Here is a 23,893-nt window from a genome sequence, read left to right as displayed (position 1 = left end):
TAGTGACAAAAAAATTCATCCCAGAAAAAATAGGTTTTTAGCTACAAACGTTTTCATTAAGAAATAATAAATTTTGTCCTAGAATGATTTCCTTCCATATTATTTTCATCTTTCCCTCCAAATGGCATGGTTGGTGCCAGAGGGAAAATTCAACCCTAAGAATTTTGTGATGAAATTAAAATTTCGTCTCTTAAAATGACAACTCTGGGATAACCAAGCGTTCCAAATTTCATCCCCAAAAATTTATTTTTCACAATCTATGACAAAATCATATTTCATCCCTAATAAGTCTTCCAAATTTTGTACCATTAGAGACAAAAACATTTCGTCCCAGAAAAAAAAGCTTTAGCTACAAAATGTTTCGTCCAAAAATAATAAATTTTGTCCCTAAAAATGTATTTTTACAATAAAGGACAAATCATATTTCGTCCCCAATAAGTTTCCCAAATTGTATACAATTAAAGACTAAAAATTTCGTCCCAGAACATTAGGTGTTTAGCTACAAAATGTTTCATCGAGAAATAATAAATTTCGTCCCAAAATGATTTCCCTTCATATTATTTTGATCCCTTCCCTCCAAATGGCATTGTTGGCGCGGGGGGAGATTGAGTTCTAAACATTTTGTGACGAAATTATAATTTCGTCCCCTAAGATAACCATTTTGGGACAAAACTGAGTTCGTCCCTAAATGTTAAATTTCTTATAGTGCATGTTTGAAATTTTGCAAATAAAGCCCCAAATTATATTGTCGGTGTCGACAACCCAGTCCAAATAGGCCTATTTCTGGGGTCGACAACCCAGTCCAAATAGGCCTATTTCTCGGGTCGACAACCCATGCCAAATAGGGCCTGTTTCTGGCTTTAACAACACACCCCATCACCGCAAAAACTCTACCCTTAGCCTCTTGACCAAAACCCATCTCACCCCACCCTCTTTACCTTGCCAATCGTTGACAACAGCGGGATTTATTTTTGAGATTTCTAGTTGTTTCACTCACCAAAAATCACCTCCGTCACCACCTTTCGACTCACCAGTCCTTCCTCTTTAAAATCCCCAACATCCCAACCACATAAGATTTGAGGGTTTCATCCCATATGAAATCTTAAATTTCTCATCCCAAGTAATATGTAGTCTTATGTGGCTACGATGCATAAATAAAAATATGAGGTGTCCATACTATATAAGACAATACTTCATATGTGAGAAATTTATGATATTATTTGAGAAGTGGAGTATTACTTTTAATATTAAACTGTGGTAGAAGTATTCATATAATGAAATTTTGAATGTATTCTAGAACTCACAAGTACCAACAAACACCAATCTTAATCAACAATTACATATAAAAGTGACGATACTTGCAAGAAAATTGATTCATCAATATTCCCCAAATACAGCTATAGCATTGGTCCATCTATATTTACTTTCCAATTCTCAATTTTCTTTACCTATCGAGAAAAAAAAAAAAAAATTATATGCTTAAGAATCTTTTAGGTTTTTGTTAGTAAAATTTTGAAATTTAGATATGGAAATTAAAAATTCAACATCAGAAAATTAATTTTTTTTACAAAATAGAGTTTGGTGGCCGAATATAATAGGATTGTGACAACCAAATTCTTGAAAATGTGAGTTCTTTACTATATTTAACAATATTGAGTATGAGCAAATGGAGAAAATAAAAATGAAAAACAGAATTGGAGTTTCATCTAAGAGGAGATATTGAGTATGAGCAGATGGTGAAAAACACATGGGGAGTTTAGTTTAAGGGGAGATATTGAGTAAATTGAGTTTGATTAAAGTTGATTAGTTTTAAATGTAGTGATTGGGTTTAGTTTGCAAACTTTACAAATGTCATGTCTTTAGTATAATTACACTTACTTGAAACGACTGAGTTTTGTGTAAAATGGGGAGTGTATAAATTAGCTTCCCCTTCTGTTTTCAGTTAATGAAAAAAATCCCAGAATTCTCTTTGTCAAATTCACGCTTTTCTTGTTTTCTTGATTTCTTGATTTTTACTTCTTGTTCCTAAATTCTTCATGGTATCAGAGCCCTAGACAAACATCTATGGCTGATTTTGTCTTTAACTCAGAAAATTTCAGCTCAAAATCAGTAGCAATGAACACTGAGGGTTTGAATTTCGTTATTCCAAGCAATCCACCCACCTTACCCACCATTTCTATGAAATTACTTGAAAGAAACTATTCTTTCTGGAGGTCCCAAATTCTACCAGCGCTGACCTCTCATGGAATTGAAATGTTTGTGATTGGAGAGAGAACGTGTCCACCGATGTTCTTGATTGAGAAAACAAATGATTCTGAACAAGCTTTCAAGAAGCCGAATCCAAATTATTGTGCATGGAAAAAGATTGACCAGTTTCTGGTTTGGCTATACTCTACAATGTCTGAAACAATGTATCGTCATGTAGCTAAGTGTACTTCTGCGTATGAGATCTGGAATATTCTTGAGATGCATTTTCAGTCTGCTTCTAAGGCTAGAACTCTTCACCTTAGAAATTTGCTACAAACTACAAAGAAAGATGCTAGCACTGTTAATGAGTATACGCTGAGAATGAAAGAACTAGGGGATGAATTGATTGCTAGTGGTGTCAATTTAACTAATGAAGAGCTGTTGTTGTATATTTTGGATGGCCTTAGGCCTGAATATGATGCAGTAGTAGCCAATTTAGTGTCAACCAGTAGTCAAACCACCCTGTAGGAGGCATAATTTTTGCTCCACAAATATGAAATTAGACTAGAAAGGCAACATGCATCCTTTACCAACTTTCATGAGGCCCTTATGGTTTCAAAGCAAGGTCTGAATGATTCTAACACAACCTCACAGGTCATTAGCTCTCATACATTTGATGATGCTAATACCAAACCATATACACAAACCTCTCACCCACAGCCACAATCCTTATAGTCATTTCCTAGTAGTCTTTATCCTACGTCTCAGAATTAGTTGGTCAGTCCACAATCCTTACAGTCCTTTCCTAGTGGTCCTTACCCTGCATCTCAGAATCAGTTGGTCAGTCCACTACAAAGTCAGTTTCCTAGACCTGAATTTGGGCTTATACAACAACATCACCCGCAACAACTAGCTCCAGGAGATGGCTTTACTCCATTTAATCAATATCAAGTTTATAACTCTCAATTGGTATGCAGTAGAGGCAGAGGGAGAGGTTATTTTCAATCAAGGTTAATTTGTCAAGTATGTGGTAAAGGAGGTCACTGAGCATTGCAATGTTATCACATATTCAATCATGAATACCAGGGATTTGTCAATTCTGGATCAGGTTATAATACTGGGGTTGGATACAATACTGGAAGTTTTAACAATGCTGGACAACCTGTTCACAATACTAGAGAACCTTCTAGGTTTATCAATGTCAACATTTCACAGAGCTCCTTGGTTGATATGCACTCTCATGAATCACCACAGGCTTTATTAGCATCTATAGTTGTGCCAAGCCAGTTTAGTACCAATCTGGCTCCTACTTCATTCACCTCAGCAGGGACAAGTCTACCAATTAACACTCAAGCTTAGTATTCTGGAAACCATGCTTCTAATTCACAAAATGCCTATAATACTGGATACCTTTATTAGTCTCAGTATGTTCTATCTCCTACTTCAGATAGAGAACCACAGATCTCACAACAATAGTCTACCCCTTCCTCGTTTGGTACATCATTTGCTACTCCACACACTGTGAAAGATCAGACATGGTATGTAGATTCTGGAGCCACAAATCACATGACCTTTGATCTGAAGAATCTGGTGATTCAGGATAATTATCATGCTGGAGCAACTGTTCAAGTAGGAAATGGCCAAACAGTTCCAGTCTCACACATAGGTGTCTCCTTTCTTAACTCAAATACTTCATCTAGAGTTTTATTTCTCAAAAATATGCTATGTGTCCCTCACATTGCTAAGAATTTATTAAGCATATCTCAAATTACAAAAGACAATGGTGTGATTGTTAAGTTTCACTCTGACCATTGTCTTATAAAGGATAAGTGGACCTGTGAGATATTGCTTCAAGGATCTCTCAAAGATGGCATATATCAACTGCAAGTTTCTTTACCCATTATTGCATCATCCACTTCCTATTTGAATACTTTGTCTCCTGCTGAAGCTATTTCTAGTTCAAATAATAATAGTTGTAGTTTTAATAAAGCTCTTGTTGTTTCACAAAAAACCAATGCACCTCTTAGTTTGACAAAGCTGTGACATGCTCGATTGGGGCATCCACAAGCCAAAACTCTTAAGAGTATGCTGAATAAGATTCATGTAATTGATTCCTTTGATAATAATAATGTTTGTGAATCCTATCAATTTGGCAAGTTGTCTCAAGCCTCTTTTCCCAAGTCTGATTCTGCAACTACAAAACCCCTTGAGTTGGTTTATTCTGATCTGTGGGGCCTTGCACCCGTAAACTCCTTTGAGGGCTTTAAGTACTACATATTGTTTGTAGATGATTATAGTAGACACATGTGGATATACCCCTTGAAGTTTAAATCTAAAGCATTTAAGGTTTTTACCTGTTTTCATTGCTTTGCTGAAAAACAGTTAGATGCTAAGCTTAAGTGTTTGCAAACTAATTAGAGGGGGGGGGGGGTGAATTTTGATCTTTTACTTGATATTTGCAGCAACATGGTATTAGTTTTAGGCACCCTTGTCCTTATTTACACCAACAAAATGGTCGGGTAGAGAGGAGACATAGGATCATCATTGAATTCAGCTTGACTTTGTTAGCACATGCTGGTGTGCCATTGTGTCTTTGGTGGCAGGCTTTTAGTTCATTAGTATATATTGTAAACAGGCTACCATCTTCAACATTAGAAGGTATTTCTCCTTATCAAAAGTTATATGCAAAGGAACTTGATTATACTGCCTTGAAAGTGTTTAGGTGTTGTTGTTATCATTTTATAAGGCCTTACCAAAAACATAAACTATCCTATCATACTGAGCAGTGTGTTTTTATTGGATATAGCCTCAGCTCATAAAGGATACAAGTGCCTCTCTTCTACAGGCAAAGTATACATTGTAAAATAGGCTAAATTCAATGAAGAGGTTTTTCCCTACAAGATTGGTTTTAAGTGTTTTTTACTCAAAGATTTGGATTCTGCAGAGTTGAATTTATACTCTAATATTGAAGGATTACACTCATCCTGGAACTTATCTCACTGTCTAAACTTTAATGTAGAAAGCATGATAAATTCTAGTGTTGCTGAGGGTTTTTCTAAGTCCAGTACTGATCATGTAGCTACAAGGGTCTGTTCTGATTCACTAACTCACTCTCTTACACTATGTAATTTAAATGCTGGTGTTGTTATTAATAACTCTAAAGTTGCTGTTAATGTTGATACTATTGTTAATAACTTTAGTGTTGCTGCTGAGTCTTCTACACTAGAGTTAGTTAGTAGTGACTCTATGTTATCTCTAAGAAACTCTAATACAGTTGAGTTACCTTGCCACCCTCCTAATAACACAAACTCAGCTCAAGATATCTCAGATTGTGGTGGACAACAAAGTTTCTCGGTGGCTAATCAGGTTGCACCTTCTGGAATACAATTAGAAGTGGTTTTACCCATTCAACAACCCAAACCTGTCACCAATAGTCATCCCATGATTACTAGATTGAAGTCTAATTCCCAGCACTCTATAGGTCAAACCTATACTGCAATTCTGTCTATTTTACCAAAACAAAAATCTGCTGCAGAAGCTGTCACAATTCCTGAATGGAAAACAGCCATGAATGAGGAATTTGGTGCTTTGTTGAAAAACAAAACCTGGGAATTGGTACCTCTTACTTCAGACATGAATGTAGTAGGCTGTAAGTGGGTTTTTAAGACAAAATTGAAGTCTGATGGTACTCTACAGAAATATAAGGCAAGGTTAGTTGCCAAGGGGTTTCAGTAGACTCCTAGATTGGATTACTTTGACACTTTTTCCCCAGTAATTAAACTAGCAACTATAAGGAACATGCTGTCTCTTGCTGTGCACAATAGTTGGGAAATCTAGCAAATTGACATCAATAATGTATTTTTGAATGGAGAGCTTATAGAGACAGTGTTTATGTTACAACCTGAGGGCTTTATTGATCAACAGTACCCCAAACATGTGTGTAAATTGTCCAAAGCTTTATATGGCTTAAAACAGGCCCCAAAGGCATGGTTTGATAAATTGAAAACTGCCCTCACAACAGTGTATCTGACACTAGTCTATTTTTCTATAAGAAGGGAAGTCAAGTTCTTTACTTGTTGATTTATGTAGATGATATTCTCCTCACAGGGAATGATTCTACCCTCATCAAGCAAGTTGTTACTGAGCTGAATAGCAAGTTTGCACTAAAAATCTTAGGAGATCTTAGCTATTTCTTAGGCTTTGAAGTGTGTAGGAACAAGGAAGGCCTGTTACTTACTCAAGCCAAATACGCGCAAGATCTTATAATCAAAGCTGGGCTCTCGGAATGCAAACCTTGTAATACTCTTATGGCAACAGGCACAAGACTTCTAAAACAAGATAGTGATTTTTTTTACCAACCCTCACTCTATAGAAGCCTTATAGGTGGCTAACTTTGTCAAGGCCTGATTTGGCCTTTGCTGTCAATAGGTTAAGCCAATTTCTTCAGCACCCTACCACCAATCATTGGACAGCCTGTAAGAGGGTTCTTTGGTATATTAAGGGGACAATCCAACATGGTTTATTCTTTAAGAAATAGCAGCACTTTCAGTTAGAGGGATATGCTGATGCAGATTGAGCTAGTGACTTAGGTGATAGAAGATCCACTACAGGGTACATTATCTTCCTTGGGCGAAACTTGGTTCAGTGGTGTTCTAGGAAACAAAAGGTGGTTGCATTGTCTTCAACAGAGGCTGAATATTGGGTTCTTAGTCAGATAGCCACTAAATTAGTCTGGATCTAGAACCTGTTTCAGGAACTTGGAATAGCAATCAATTCTATCCCCACTCTTTGGTGTGACAATATGAGTGCAGGGGCCTTGTCCTCCAATCCGGTGTTTCATGCGAGAACGAAGCACATCGAAATTGATGTGTATTATGTGAGGGAGCTGGCTGCTGAAAAAAGATTGTCAGTCCAATATGTGCCTTCAGAATATCAAGTTGCTGATGTTCTAACCAAGGCACTTACAGCACATGGGTTTCACACTTTTAAAGAGAAACTGACTGTATTGTCTTCCTTACCTGAAGAAAAGTTACAAAGCTGATGGATTGATTAGAGTTGAATTTGTTGCTATACTGATATTTTTTTTAACTGTTGTAGCTATTGTGTGGTTCTTTTTCTGGTTTCCTTAAAACTGTTGTGTAATTGGTGTACTATGAGAAAGCTGGTGTGTTTGAACTATTGTGTCATCCTCTGTAGAAGCTACGTTATAGCTGATATTGTGTGGACTGCTATGTAGCTGGTGTATTCTGAGAAAGCTGGTGTGTTTGAACTATTATGTCAGCCTCTGTAGAAGCTGTTTTATAGCTGGTCTGTTTTGATATTGCTGATATTGTGTAGTTCTTTTTCTTGGAAGCTGCAGTATATTAAAGTTGGCTATTGTGAAGATTTACTTAAAGCTGCTGTGTAACTGGTGTATTCTAAGATATCTGGTGTGTTTGAAGAGTTGTGTGATTCTCTTTAGAAGCTGTGTTATAGTTGCTGTGTTTTGAGAGCTGCTGTGTAACTGGTGTTATCTCAGATTTCTGGTGTGTTTGAAGAGTTGTGTGATTCTCTTTGAAAGCTATTTTTATAGCTGGTGTGCTTTGAGCTTTTGTGTGAATATTCTTGGAGCTGTAGTGTATTAGAGGTGTTGAGAAAGCTGATGTAGTTAATGAAAGATGGTATTGAGTATGAGTAGATGGTGAAAAAAAAAAAAAAAAACAAATTGAAGTTTAGTTTAAGGGGAGATATTGAGTATGAGCAGATGGAGAAAATAAAAATGAAAAACAGAATTAGAGTTTCATTTAAGAGGAGATATTGAGTATAAGCAGATGGTGAAAAACACATAGGGAGTTTAGTTTAAGGGGAGATATTGAGTAAATTGAGTTTCATTAAAGTTGATTAGTTTTAAATGTAGTGATTGTGTTTAGTTTGCAAACTTTATAAATGTCATGTCTTTAGTATAATTAAACTTACTTGAAACGACTGAGTTTTGTGTAAAATGGGGAGTGTATAAATTAACTTCCCCTTCTCTGTTTTCAGTTAATGAAAAGAATCCTAGAATTCCAGAATTCTCTTTGTCAAATTCACACTTTTCTTGTTTTCTTGATTTCTTTATTTTTACTTCTTGTTCCTAAATTCTTCAAACAAAAAATATTATAAAGATATTTTGTTATAAAAATCATTTGTAATAGCTTGGCAAATTGGCATTGAATGTGAACCACTACTCAATTCAAAGAGTCAAAAACATATTAGTCTCTATGGTTTTGATCTATTACTAGTCAAGGATACTTTTATTTTCTACTGACAAAAGCATCCTTCCTCGTAACAGACATTAGACTCAAATTAACCCTAGGAGGGTAAAACGGGCTTTCTATGTTCATATAATGTTTTAAAATAAAAAAAAGCTAGCTTTGTAAGTTGGTGTAAAGCTTGTGAGGGAAGTTTTGCACCAAACATTAACAAGTGGTTGATTGATGTAGGGAAAATAGTGTTAAATTAGGAGTTTAGTTATTTTAGGAAGTTTTAATTTAGTTGAATTTTATTTTCTTATTTTATAATTAGTCAATAGTTGAGATTTCTTCTTTTAATTAGTTTTCGTGTTTAAGTAGGATTTTATTTCCTTATTTGATTATAGTCTTATTAGGGTTGGCTGTAACCACCCTATATAAACATATTATTTGTTTCTTTTGAAGATATAAAGAATATGGAATGAATTATTCAAATTTATCTCAGACTTTGAGACTTAAGTTTTTGGATTGAGACTTGTTTATCAACCCTAAAGGTATAGTCCATGGTTATTAGTATCCTATGATACCCGATACGTATCATAAGATACGATTCAATATAGGTCGCCAACGATATGTATCAGAGAGTGTATCTTAAACCTTTCGATACGTTGATATGTATCTTACGATACGATACGTATCCGTTCGTATCCTAAAAAATATCGATACAAATCGATACGACTTTATTAACTTGGGCCAAAGGCCCAAAAAAATTTCGGGTCAAAACCAAGTCACCCAACTCAGTTCACTAAAACCTGTCCAAATTTACCCATTTTGCATGGAGAAAGTGAAGAGGAACATGTGTTGCCCATTTTGCATGATAATAATAATACAAGTGGAGATATAAATATTGACATTGATCTTGAAAATGATATGAAAAGTTGAGAGAAAATGATATAGATTCTTGATTTTGTAATTAATTTTGATTATGTCATACCATAATTTAAAGTCAATAATACGACAAAATTCTTTAATTAATCTTGGGATGATATTAATTTTTAGAAAATTTTGATTATTTTATTAACTTTTTTTGAAAAATACGTATCCTACGATACGATACGATACACAATTCAAAAAATTAGGTTTTCGACACACGATACGATACGCGATTTGAAAACCATGGTATAGGCAAATGCTAGTCTTGTTTTTACGCTAACTCGCTATGTCAGTTGGTATCAGAGCAGGCAAAATTTGTCTAATCTAATGGTAGGTGATGAAGTCGTAGGCGACGATGGTTCTCATGGTGAAAATCAAGGAGCTGAGACCTCACAAGGGGTGGTGTTGATAGCTTTGGAGCAAGGAATGGATCTCAATTCCAGCTTTTGGAACGACACTTTGAAGAAATTGCAGATCGACTTAATGCTTTGAGCGAAGATGCCAACATAAATTGGAATGATGAGAGGCAACATACCAGAGATGATGTGGCTCACGGACAGCCTGTTGGTAGACAAGTTTTTGCAAATAGCATAGATAGCAAGTCTACGTGGAAGATTTGAACAGAAAAAGATGATTATTTTGTAGATTTTGGGAGGCACGTTGGATATGGACGAAGTGATTATGAGGATAGAGATACCAGCAAATTCCAATTAAAGGTTGATATTCCTTGCTTTAATGGTAATTTAAATATTGAAGACTTTCTGGATTGGATTGTGGAAATAGATAGGTTTTTCGAATATATGGAGATTCTAGAAGGAAGAAGGGTGAGACTTGTTGCGTGTAGATTGAAGGGTGAGGCTTCTGCATGGTGGGAAAGATTACAATCCATAAGATTTCACGAGGGGAAAGCACCAATTAGAACATGGTACAAGATGAAATAGTTGTTACAAAGGGATTTTCTTCCTCCTGATTATGAGTGAATTTTGTTCTAGCAGTACCAGAGATGCCATCAGGGTCAGAGATCTATCCACAAATATATTGCTGAATATCGATGGTTGTTACTCCACCTTGACTATTGTTAGAGTCATGAAAATGACTCTATTAAGATGATAAAAAGACCCTTTTGTGCTCAATAATGAAATCATAGTGAGGCACTTAAAGAATTTATGAAATTATTTATGAAAAATCACATTTTAATTTTTCTTTACAATTTGTGCATGTTTGGAATGAATTTTGAGATTGTGTAAATTGATATTACGTGTGTTTGTTAATTAGAGTTGGTTTTGTCTCATTTATGCTATTCAGGGGTAAATTGTCATAAACACTTGGGGTTGATTTTGTCACTTTTTATTTATGTGGGACTAAACTGATATTTGCCATCCTCACTATAAAAAGAAAGTCAAAGTTCATGGAAGGAGCTAGCCGCCAAACCACAACTTTTCATCGGATTTCAATCGCTAGACGATGACCTTTCATTTTCCAAGCTGACGACTGTTCAGCTCCTTTCTAGCTAACTTCACGCCGATCAGTCGTCCACATCACATCATCATTGTTTCCACGCCGCAACTCTTCGCCTTCCACCGGAGTTTGCACCATTTTTCAGAGCCAATTGAGGTCCTTTTGTGCCAACCGTCACCCCCTCAGCTTCCCTTCACATTTTTGCCGTCGATCTGCCTTTTTTCCAGCGAGATCCATCACTTTAATCCAGCAACTCTTCAACTTCTTGACGTGTTTCGCTCCGTTTTCGACATCATCTCGACTTCCCAGCCACATAGACAGACTCCCCAGCTCATGAACTTTCTCCCCATACCTTAGATCTCTATTCCGCCACCGGTCGTCGAGAACCACCGCTGAACACTAATGTTTTCTGGCGAGCTCTGTCCCTTCATCTTTTGGGTATTTTCATCGTCTTCTCTAGCCACAAAGCATGCCATCTCGTTGTCGGTTACGTCTTCTTCGCCATGACCAACTCCGTTCTCTACGTTCCAGCCTTTGTCGACACCACCATGAGCGGCTGAGATCTCAGTTGCCTATTACGGTGTAGGCGAGATCAAGATCGACACTCATGGATCTTCTCAGCAGTTCTCGACCAGTTGGATGAGACCGAATGTTGGACATTTGGTTAAGTTTCTTGTATTCAGATTATATTTGCTTTCATTTCAGTTTGTTTGTGATACTTTAATATTATTCTGATGCTTGACGTGCTGAATTGACAATGTCCATTGCGAACGTTTGTTGATATACAACTTTTCGCATAATTGAATGTCAGTTTGATATTATTGAATGTTGATTATGGCTTTAAATTGCTTCCATACTGATTGTAATCAAGTTGTATTAGTGTTTAATATAATTTCTACTAGGAATGCATTCGTTGTGTAATTAGTTGATTGGATGATACAAGTTGATAGGTTGTACTTGTTAGCGTTGTACCAACTAGTGGTTATAACGCCCACATCGAGATATGTAGCTTAACTTATGCCCTTATACCCTTAGTTGAATTTTGTTAAAGTTATTTGGGAAAAATGTTAAGAAAATCCCTTAAACTTTCATTAGGGTAAAATGATCTTTTCACTCAAAATTAGTTGAAAAAGTGGAGAGTGAAAAGAAGTAGAATTTCATGGAGAATGCAATAAAAATGAGGGCATTAGTGTAAATGACTAAGGGAAAAAGATGGAATTTTCAAGAAAGTGCAAGGGCAAAATGGGAAAGAAGGCATATTAATATGAGATATTAAGGATTCAAGCACACAAACTCTCACATTCTCTACACCCCACACGCCACTTCTCTTCTCAAATTCTCTCATCTTTTCATCAAATTTCCAAGGAAGATTCAAGGGCTTTTGGTTAGAATTTGGTAGAGATTTGATCCTAAGCATCAAAAGGTAAGGATTCTTGCTATAGATATGAGATTTAATTTTAAAAGTGTTGAATTCTTATAGAGTTTATGCTTAGGGTTTTAGAGAAAGAACAAATCTACCAAAGATAAAGAGATTCTAGTGGAAGTACTCAAGCACAAGGTAAGTAAATCCCACCCAAGTTATGATTTGAGAAATCAAGTTTGTAGAGATTTTACATACATGTATATGCTTATGATTTGAGAATTGTTGATGAAATTGATGAATTATTGATGAGTTTGATGATTATTGATGAATAGAATTTAGCCATGAGAAGTGGTTTTGGTTGTATAATGATTAATTGAAGTTTGGTTGAAGTTGAAAAGAGTTCAGTAGAATTTTTGAGAATGTATTGTTTTGGACAGGTTTAGTAATTGTTTAAGGGAGTTTTACTCCAAATATTGGTCGCTTGAGAAAGAGATAAAATTGTAGTCAAATTAGAGTTTGATTATGCATGCAATATGTTTGATGAAATGTCCAAGAGAAGTGTATGCATGAGTTTTATTCATAAATGAATTGATATGAGTTTGGAGATGGTAGAGAGAAACATATTTTTATGCTACATGGCATCCTTGCATTTAAACATTTGCATTTAGAAAGAATTATAAGCATAAAACCATCTACATGCATACAAATTCGTAAGAGCATGAAAAAGCACTAAAGAATGTTAAAGAGTAAATAGAAATAAATGAGAATATTAAAGAAGTTCCAAATCTGAATTTTATTTATCCAAATCTGAATATTATTTAAAGAAGTGCAAAAAGATAAAAAGAAGAATAGGTTGTTGTGATGGGGAACCCATGGGTGACAAGAAGAAGAAATTCCCACATACACGCCACTTTAATTGAGTGGCCTAAGAAGAAGAAGAAATTGTACTGCCCGTAAGAGTGTATATGGATGAGGGCTGTACCAAAAAGAAGTTCCTACATGCACGCCACCTTAATTGAGTGGCCTATGAAGAAGAAAGAATTTGTACAGTCCGCAAGAGTGCATGTAGATGAGGACTGTACTCACTCACACGGCCAGGGTTCTGAATCCATGCATCAACCGAGTCCGATCGGCAAAGAAAAGAGAAAAAAAAATAAGAAAAGAAAAGAAAAGAATGAGAAAGAAAGAAAGACAGAAAGAAAGAAAGAAATAATAGAATACAGAAAGAAAGCAAGAGCAGAATAGAAAGAAAGAAAGAATAGAACACAGAAAGAAAGAAAGCATGGAACACAGAAAGAAAAGAAACAGAAAACAGAAAAGAAATTGCATTCTTTCTGCATTTATGCACATGCATCATGACCTTTGGTTCTCTAGTTGTACTTACATGTTAGTAAGTGAGAAACAAGAATAAAGAAAGAAAGAAAAGAATAGAAAGAAAAGAATAAGAAAGAAAAGAAAAGAAAGAAGAAAAACAGAGAGAATTAGAAAGAAAGAACTGAGAGAATTGGAAAGAATAGAGAAAGAATAGAGCAAGAATAGAGAAAGAACAAAGAAAGAATTGAGAAGAAGAGAAAAGTGTGATGTAAGGAAAGAATTCAAAATATGAGCAACAGAGAGAAAGGACTAGCATAGTGGGTTTACTTACTAAGCAATTAGTGCTCACCCCATTGTTTTCAATATTTTTACAGGTGCTGTCGCTTGGAATGTCAAAATGCGGAAGGGTCGGGCAACACTGTCGAGCTTCTTGAGAAATTTATTTACACTATGTACAGTTTTGTATATATAAAGAAAAATTGGGCCCATTATTTTATACTCATCTACATGTATATTTTCGTAATATATATTTATATATATTTAATGAGTTTTACTGTTGTTTTACGAGTATACTAGTTAGAAAGAAAGCATTACAGTGGTGTTTAATGATTTAGCATTTTTTGGTTAATCAATGATCGTCTGTAACTAAGATGACGGGGAGACAGGATAGATTATACCTAGATTGTTGAGAGATGTTCTTATTGATTTGTCTAGTCTTGTAGGTTTAGGAAATTGAAGAGCGAAGAAAGGAATTGTGAGAGTTGGTCTTGAGTCGAACTGAATTCGTAGCGGCAACGCTTTTAATATTGTGTTTTAGTTAGCAATTTATTTGATGCAATTAATTAGTTTCCTTAGTTTTAATCAATCAATTTGCTAGTTTCCCTTTCGTTAACTCAAAAATACATTAGGTCGTTAGTCTTTGCTCCCTGTGGATTCGACCCTGTTTACCGCTAATTACGGTATTTAGGTTTAATTTTGCGACCGTGACGACCGGCTCGACAACTATAATGAACGTCCATATAGAGTAGCTTTAAGATTCTTTAATGGGTTGAATGTAAACATACGAGATGTTCTTCAATTAGCCTTGATGTAAAATCACAATTAAGAATTAAAAAAAAAAATTATTCTTCAGAGAATACATGCCTCACCAGTTATGGAAGAAGACAAGGAGCATAAAGCACTTCCTAAAGAAATTCCTAAAGCCTACAAAGATCGTGAGATGTTACTAATTAAGGATCACACATCAAAGGAGATTGAGCATGAAGTAGACGTTGAAGCTGAATGAGTTCTCCAAAAACGGAAGATTGAACAAGAGCAAAAACAAGATGTCCTAAAGGAGAAGCTTGAGCAAGAAGAACACATTCAAGTTAAGGATCAAAATGATGAAACATCGATGACATTCGATTTCGACTTGAAGACTATAGTGCGTGACAACTCTCCTAGGAAGATCAATGACAAAGGATATTTTTTTGCTCCAAAGGAGGACTTATTACTCTACTTCAAGTATCACCCACCAGATTGAAACTCGAGGACGAGTTTATTTTTAAGAGGAGTATGATGTAGGGAAAATAGTGTTAAATTAGGAGTTTAGTTTATTTAGGAAGTTTTAATTTAGTTAAATGTTACTTTCTTATTTTATAATTAGTCAACTACTGAGATTTCTTATTTTAATTAGTTTTCGTGGTTAGGTAGGATTTTATTTCTTTGTTTAATTAGAGTCTTGTTAGGGTTGGCTGTAACCACCTTGTATCAATATATTATTTGTTCTTTTGAAGATATAGAGAATATGGAATGAATTATTCAAATTTTATCTCAGACTTTGAGGCTTAAGTTTATGGATTGAGACTTGTTTATCAACCCTAAAGGTATAGTCAAGTACTAACCTTGTTGTTACGCTAACTCATTGGGTCATTGATTCATTTAAAAGGGAAGAAAAAAAATCTTTCTTTGCCTTTTCTCTCCAGCTCCATTGCTGGATTTTCTTCTCTATAAGCCTCCACTGTTGCCCTTTCTTCTCTCTCTAGCTCCATTGTGCATTTTCCACTCTTCAACTCTACTGCTACAGTGGCACAAACCCAGCTAAAAAGAAAAATTTGGTTGCTGATTGACTATTCTTTGTATGGATTTTGTTGATTTGAAATTGGATTTTATGATTGAGTTAATTTTGATGTGACAGTAGTGAATTGAATTGATTTTTTAATTTAATTTTATTTTTGTAGACGTTTGTCTTTTTGCTTTTTTTTTTTTTTTTTAAATCGTGGTGGAGCTTGAAGTGTAATGATTTGAAGTCTCATAAATATGGTAGTGTTGTAGCTTGTGTGCTAGAGTATGAAATTTGAGAAGATGGACGGGATCTTAATTTTTTTTTTTTTTTTTTTTGAAGAAGAAGATTATGTAAGAAAACAGAACAGACAGCGAGAGTGGTGGCTAGTTTTCCTTCTTTTTTATCGTAAGGGCATATTAGACTTCACACAAAATTATTCTGTTAACAAACAGAATTTTGTAAACTCTCTTAGTTTTAGGGACTATATTACTATTAAAAAATCTGAGTGTTATTAAGGGTATAACCCAGGGACGTCTAGGTATATACCTCCAATTCAAACGACTAATGTCTTTATTTTGTCGACTTTATCAAGGGCTATTTCAGTCATTTGAGATCTAAACTGGAAATGTGGTAGCATCTTATTGGAAGTAAGTGGATATCTAACCCCCGTTCTTTTAATATTCTTTCTAATATATAATTACTATTAGTATGATAACGAATTTGAAGTAGAAAGCTACGGGTGTCTTTTGCTAAGATTGATTATTATTTAATCCTAAACTTTATCTTAAAACTTTAGATCATATTCTACTTTAAAAATACGAGTTAAATAATTTTTTTTCCCATAAGATTTAGTCTATATAGTTAGGTCCATTAAAATCTGAAAGTAGCATTTAAATCCTTATCACTTTTAATGGTTTATTTTATTTATTAAATATCTAAAATACTTTAATCTTGTCTTATGTAAATTGAATTATTAACTAACATAACTATAAAACAAAAATAAATAGCTATTAACTGGCAATTTTGTTAAAAATTAGAACTTTTTTTTTTTTTGGTGATCGGGAGTGTCTGAGTTTGCGCACACGTCAAATAATTCCTCAAGGCCTTGAAGTTGACAATTAGGTAAATCTCTCAATGGTTACTTCTATTAGGGTATGTGAGTACTCGAACTCAAAAACTCATTAAACCTACTTTTGCTTTTTTATTATTAGGTCACCCAGTGATGATTTAAATTAGAATAGTTTTTTTAATGATAAAAAAAATAAGATTTAATAGGTTATGGGTACTTTAGAATTTTAGATTTAAAAAAATAATAATAATCTTCGAATAATTGTTATCTTATACTATAAGGATATATATAAAGATCTAAATGTTACTTTCAGATTTTACAGAAAATTGGTCAAGCTTGGGTGACAAAAATTAAGTCTTAAAAATACAAACTCAAGAGGAAAGAGCCAGGCACTTTCATGGATAATGATTGAGTGCACATTTTCTTTTAAGTTCTAGAATGTTGATGATGTTAACGAACCATAATCTCTATCTCTATGTGCAGTAAACAAAACAACTCGTAATTCATTTGGTGAATGTGACCTTGACAAATGAGGCGGCTCGCTCCTCCTTTCATTTCATTTGGTTAATATATTTACGTGTTTGGTGAACTAAGACCATCATTATATGGTCCATTTTATTTATCTGTTAATCAATTATTTTTTGTAGTTTATGATGATCTCATATAATAGCGCGAGCCAGCTATCCACAGCTCATAATTTACTCTCCATCAACTTCAAGACCCGCCAGGATCCTTCAATACACGCACTTAAGTTTCCCTTCTTTGGTCAATTGTTTAATTAATATTAATTTTACCACTTTTCCTGCTATATAAACCCTGTGCATTATTCATGAGTTCCAACAAAATATCAAGGCTTTAGCTCAATTCATGGCTTCTTATTCTGGCAAAATGCTAATGATTTTTATGGTTTTTAGCTATTTCATGCTTGCTTCTGCTAATTTCTACCAGAATTTTGATATAACTTGGGGAGATGGTCGTGGGCAAATTCTCAACAGCGGTGAACTTCTCACTCTCTCCCTGGACAAAGCTTCGGGCTCAGGTTTGCAATCCAAGAATGAGTATCTATTCGGAAAAATCGATATGCAACTCAAGCTTGTCCCTGGAAATTCTGCAGGCACTGTTACTGCCTACTACGTAAGTTGCTTTTATAATAATACAGTAATTGTTTCAGTTGATTAAAGGGCTACTATCATCAAATCCTGACGCCCAGACTTTTTTGTGTTGCAGTTAAAATCAGAAGGCTCAGCTTGGGATGAAATAGACTTTGAATTCCTGGGAAATTTAAGCGGTGATCCTTATACTCTTCACACTAATGTATTTAGCCAAGGCAAAGGTGGCAGAGAGCAACAGTTCCATCTCTGGTTTGACCCGACCGCTGATTTTCACACCTATTCAATTCTCTGGAATCCTCAACGTATTATGTAAGTTTCCACTCATTCAATCTTGATCACGTTTCTTCTTTGACCAGGAACTTGTTCATTCTTAACTAGTTCATTCTCTTTTTCAGCTTCTATGTTGATGGCACGCCCATTAGAGAGTTCAAGAACTCTGAGTCAGTTGGTGTACCTTATCTCAAGAGCCAGCCAATGAGAATCTACTCAAGTCTCTGGACCGCCGATGACTGGGCGACGAGAGGCGGGCTCATCAAAACTGACTGGTCACAGGCTCCGTTCACAGCTTCTTACAGAAAATACAACGCCATTAATGCTTGCGTCTGGTCTTCAAGTTCCGGAACTTCTTCTTGCAACTCGAATTCGGATAATAGTAACTCTTGGCTCTCGGAGGAACTCGATAACACAAGCCAACAGAGACTCAACTGGGTGCAGAAGAATTACATGATTTATGATTATTGCAAGGACACAAAACGATTTCCCCAAGGCCTTCCTGCAGAATGTGCAGTCAATAAATCATCCTAGAAATTTAGCTATTATTAACTGTTTATATCTTGTTAATTAATTCAGTTTTTTGATGTTGCAGTTCGTTCATTTTTTGTATTTTTGGCATTCTGTAGTGTAATGAATTAAATGCATGCTCTCTGTAGCTCATAATTAATAAAAGGTTAGTTCTTTTCCTAATAAAAGGTGTTTCATGCATATTATTCTAAATATGGAGAATCCTTGTACAAATAATAGTTTTTCCAAACTTACTCCTAGTATTCCAATTAAAAATCACCACAATCATATAGTATCAAATTAAAATATAAATTAATCATAGTCAATGTATTGCATTAAATATCAAAACTAACGACTATAAAAAAATATTTTTAACGTGTCGCTCAACCAGCGAATAGCTTAGTCAAAGAGCTTATCAGACCCTATGCATGATTGTTTTGAGTTAAGCATGAGTGAAGACTGACTCAGATTCAGATTATGGGAGATTATGTGTGTAATTCACTCCGTAATCTACCTCTTCTCACCTACTGTCAGAACAGTAGTATAAAAGGAAGACTTCACTTCAAGAGAAAGGGGTCCAAGGGAAGAGAAAAGGTGATCACTCCATAAGAGATGTTTTAGCTCGCTGAAAGAAAACCAGCATCCTTTTTGTAACATCTCTCCTGTAACCACCCCCATTACTAACCAAAAGTACTACTGTAACAGTAGAGGAGAACCACTCTAAAAATTGCTTCATGTTCTCATTATTTGTATCATTTTTGCTCATTTGCTAATTTTTATTAATCACGCACACATCTTAGCAAGTCTCATCAAGTTTAATTGAGTATCATTAGTTGTTACAGTTTTTTGTAACAACAGTTTCAAAACTTAAATAAACCTGGTGGGAGAAGCTTAAATTTTAGGTTTATCTAATGTTATATAAAAACTTATTCAATATCATGTATAAGTTGTTTTCAAATCCAACTAATATATCTATATTATCAAAGGAGCGTTTACATTAAGTATAAAATTGCTTTAGTTAACACATAAAACCCAATCAAATAATCACTTAACCTTTAGGGGGCGCTTGGTTAGGGGGTATTTGACATTACTGGGGTTAAGTGATCTTATATTACTTAATTACCATATTTGGTTGTCAAGTGATATAAGATACCGGTAATCTTCAAGTACCAATAGTGGTTACTATTGGTAATATTTGAGGTAATCTGATTACCTCCATTTTCTTAGGTATTTTAAGATTACCAAGGTTATCTTTTTTTGTTACAATTATATCCCTTATTAATAAAATTTTAGGACAATAATGCCCTTATTTTTAAATTTATTTACATGAATATAACTTTTACTATTTCAACCCCAATTACTTAATTTTTTGGACAAAATTACTCTTAATTCAAAACAAATTCAGCCCACCCAAGCCAACACCCCCAGCCACATGCCCCTGGTAACCACCGCCGTAGCCCGTCGCCATCGTCGGAACGGCGCATGGAAGGCCAAAAATGGTCGTCGTGCGCCGCTATGGCCATTTTCAGCTAGATATCTGGCAGGAAATTAATCTGGCCATCAAAGGCCAGATCCGTTAATCTGATCGTCAAAGGCCAAATCCGTCGATCTGGCCGTTGATGACCAGATCAATGGTAGTTAACAGCCACGTCTGTGGCCATCAACGGCCATCGATCTGGCTGTTGACTGCTAGATCCGTAATCAATCTGGCCGTTAATGGCTTGATCCGTCGATCTGGCCATCAACGACCAGATCTGGCCATTTTCGGCCAGATATCTGTTCGGAAATGGCCATAGCGGCGCACGACGGCCATTTTCGGCCTTCCGTGCGTCGTTAGGTTGCCAGCGGCCGGCAGTGGCTGGGTTGGTGGGGGGGTGCTTTATTTATTTTTCAAACTTTTATTATGGGGTTGTTTTTGCTAAGTTTTTAAATGTAGGGGGGTTATGTAATCCAAATAATAATAATATTAAAAAATAATATAATAACAATATTTAATTAGAGGACAATTCAGTAATTTAAATAACATACCCACCAATTTATTCCTCCCAACCAAACATATTAATATAACATATCCACCAATTAACCAAACACATTTTCCTAAAGATTCCCAGTAATCTTCAAGGTAATCTATCTTTTCAGTAATCCAACATTCCCAGAACAAACGCCCCCTTAACATTATTCATCTATAAAGTCTTAGGTGTAGACTTTTTGTTTATCTAAAATATGATTACCTAAAAGAATCGACAATATTTCTTTTTCGATTCTTATAAACTCTTTACAACTATGAAGAATTCCAGAATTCTTATATATTCTTATAACAGCTAGAAATAATTATTTCTAAAATTCTATAAAAGAGTGGGTCAAGTTCTAGTGGAATCAATTAAAGCTATATGAACTCAATGAATTGTGTTTCTAAAACATGTGAAATTGCTAGTGGCGGGTGAGTTGGCAAAACCTTGGTTAAAGTGCTAAAACTGAAGTGAAATTCGATTAATTAATTTATAATAACTCATTATGATCGATAATCTATGTTTTTAATTATATCAGGCAACACTTTTACAGCTTGCCTTATTGAGTGCCAGCAAATTGTTATTGTATCTTCCATTTCCATTTGCATGTAAAGTTGCGAGAAGTGAGAACAATCCATTAAAAAGATAAAATATTCGATTCGATGCATAAAGAAACAAGCAGGAAGCAAACATGGGCATATATATGTGGATGTAGTGCCTTGTTCAAGGATTTGAAAGCTTTTTTTTGTTTTTTTGTAAACAAGTTGGCTCACTTAATACGAGGATATTGGTTGGATTCTTGGATTTTTTGTTATTGACAGCAGTTGCCACTGTCACTATCGATAAATTTCAATTTTTCAAAGATTTTTTATTAAACTATTAAATAATTATATTAAAAAGAATAAAAAAATTTAATCATTAGGATAATATTGATACTTATTAACTACTTTTGATTGTAGCAACTCTGAACTACTTTAATTTTTTTTTTTATAAATATATTATTCATAATCATTTAAAATGCAAAAATAAATAATTATTTTTTAAACTACAACAACCATGAACCAGGCCTAACCATTGTAATTTATCAACTGACCAAAAATTCGGTTAGAATTAAAATGAAGAAGATAGATATTAGAAGGAAATTAAAATAGGTGGTGAGCTAAAAGTTTGACTGCTGTGTTTGGCAAACTAGGTCAACATTTTCCTTTTCTTGACGTAGTGGTAAAGAATGTAAGATTGAGTGATAATCGAAGAAAATTAGACCAAATTAGAGAGAAATTTGTTTAAGAGAAGCTACTAATTTCAGTACAGTAGTTCAGCTCACTTTACTCTTTTATATGTAAAGAGTAAAGTGAGATAGTTACACTTTGCACTCAGCTAAAACACGGTTGTAGTCAAAACTACACCGTTTTTTGTACAACTTTCACAAGTCCTCACAGGTTTGATAGTTGACAAACAACACCCTTTGACTTTACATTCTAACATTTTTCCTTAAACTAATTTTGGGTAATTTTCTGAGTATTCTAATCTTCAACTAACATTTGAATGTACCACAAGAAACTACAACTCCAGCTCTTGCTGATTACATCACCAAGGAAACTAATTGTTCAGCATCAAAGAAACTATCAGTTCAAACTCCAAGCAACATTTGAATTACATCACCAAAGAAACTATCAACTATCAAACTCAACTTCCAATTCACATAAAACACCAAACTACAACTTTTCAATTTACACAGCCACCTACAACTTTCAATGTACACAAGGCAATAACCAACTGCAACTGCAATTTTCAATTTACACTAGGCAGCCACCAACTGTAGGCAGCCACCAACTGTAACTCCCAATTTACACATAATAGACAACCATCAGCATTTCGGAAACCATTTTAGTAAACCCAGAGTTTTCATTTTACACTAGGCAACTGTCAACTATAGGCAACCACCAACTGCAACTCCCAATTTACACAGAACAGACAACCATCAGCATTCCAGAAACCATTTCAATAAACCCAGAGTTTTCAATTTACACTAGGCAACTATCTACTACAGGCAACCACCAACTGCAACTCCTAGTTTACACAAAACAGACAACCATCAGCATTCCAGAAACCATTTCAGTAAAGCCAAAAATAAAGAATGTCATCCAGAGCAGTCAATAAGTGAACTTGATCATTGTCATTGTCTTCTTGATTCAATTTCCTCTTGATTAATAATATTCAATTTACTTCTTAATTTAGTGAATTGAGTAACGGATAATGCCTTTATCAGTAAGTCAGCAATCTGAAGTTTAGAAGGCACATATTGGATAGTTAACTTCTTTGCAATAACCTACTCTCTAACATAATGTACATCTATCTCTATATGCTCAGTTCTAGCATGAAACACTAGATTGGCTGCCAAAGTTGTAGCACTTATATTATCACACCAAATGACAGGTGTGACTGAAATGGATAATCCTAATTCTACAAACATACTTTGTAGCCATGCAATTTCTGTGGCTGTTTGAGCTAAAGCTCTATATTCAGCCTCGGTTAATGAAAGAGCAACAACCTTTTGTTTTCTAGAGCTCCACTGAATTAAATTAGGTCCCATATATACACAACATCTGCTAGTAGACCTCCTGTCTTCCATGTTACTGCCCCAATCCGCATCAGCATAGCATTCTATAGTTAAAATGCTTACTACCTTAAAATGCAGTCCATAATTCAAGGTACCTTTAATGTATCTTAGGATTCTCTTACAAGCTTGCCATTGAAGATTTGTGGGAGCTTGCAAAAAATGACTTAGTTTATTAACTGGAAAACTAATATCAAGCTGTGTAAGTGTCAAATATTGTAGTGCACCCACTGTGCTCCTGTACAAACTTGGATCAGCAAATAACTCACTATCAGTGGAATACAACTTGGTTCCTACTGCCATTGGAGTGGTACAAGCATGATAATCCAACATTTTTGTTTTAGACAGCAGATCAATGGCATATTTTCTCTGTTGCAGATGAATTCTAGTAGCAGTTCGTAATGCTTCCAGCCCCAAAAAATAGGACAAAGATCCAAGTGTTTTAAGTGAAAATTCAGCATTTAGATCTTGCATAAGCTGAGTAATGAAGAAGTTATCTGACCCTATTATAAGAACATCATCTACATACACAAGCACATAGGTGAGATGAGAATTCTATTTGAAAACAAATAAACTACTGTCAGAAATTGAATTTTGAAATCCTTTGCTAAGAAGAGTTGTTTTCAGCTTGTCAAACCATGCTCTTGGATCTTGTTTGAGCCCATATAAAGCTTTATGCAATTTACATACATAGGCTGACTTAATGGGATCCTCAAAACCAAAAGGTTGTTGCATGTAGACTTCTTCATTCAGAGTTCCATTTAGAAATGCATTGTTTACATCCACTTATTGAATGTC

General features: G+C 34.9%; 1 protein-coding gene across 1 annotated transcript; it reads left to right on the top strand.

The window, feature by feature from the left end:
* Window positions 1-17,421: 17,421 nt before the first annotated feature.
* On the top strand, window positions 17,422-18,591 carry LOC116139555 (probable xyloglucan endotransglucosylase/hydrolase protein 23). Its single transcript, XM_031425221.1, has 3 exons — window positions 17,422-17,711; window positions 17,805-17,998; window positions 18,085-18,591. Exons 1-3 carry the CDS (start codon window positions 17,445-17,447, stop codon window positions 18,491-18,493), a joined length of 870 nt encoding a protein of 289 aa, XP_031281081.1. The 5' UTR covers window positions 17,422-17,444; the 3' UTR covers window positions 18,494-18,591.
* The last annotated feature ends 5,302 nt before the right edge of the window (window positions 18,592-23,893 follow it).

This window comes from Pistacia vera, unplaced genomic scaffold (assembly GCF_008641045.1).
Source record: "Pistacia vera cultivar Batoury unplaced genomic scaffold, PisVer_v2 Contig352, whole genome shotgun sequence".
Lineage (NCBI taxonomy): Eukaryota > Viridiplantae > Streptophyta > Magnoliopsida > Sapindales > Anacardiaceae > Pistacia > Pistacia vera.
This window is presented reverse-complemented; position numbering and strand designations above follow the sequence as displayed.

Coding starts and splice junctions, on each gene's coding strand:
- LOC116139555 (XM_031425221.1), top strand. CDS start 17,445: ATGGCTTCTTATTCTGGCAAAATGCTAATGATTTTTATGGTTTTTAGC. Junction 17,712..17,804: donor GCACTGTTACTGCCTACTAC/GTAAGTTGCTTT, acceptor TTTGTGTTGCAG/TTAAAATCAGAAGGCTCAGC. Junction 17,999..18,084: donor TGGAATCCTCAACGTATTAT/GTAAGTTTCCAC, acceptor TCTCTTTTTCAG/CTTCTATGTTGATGGCACGC.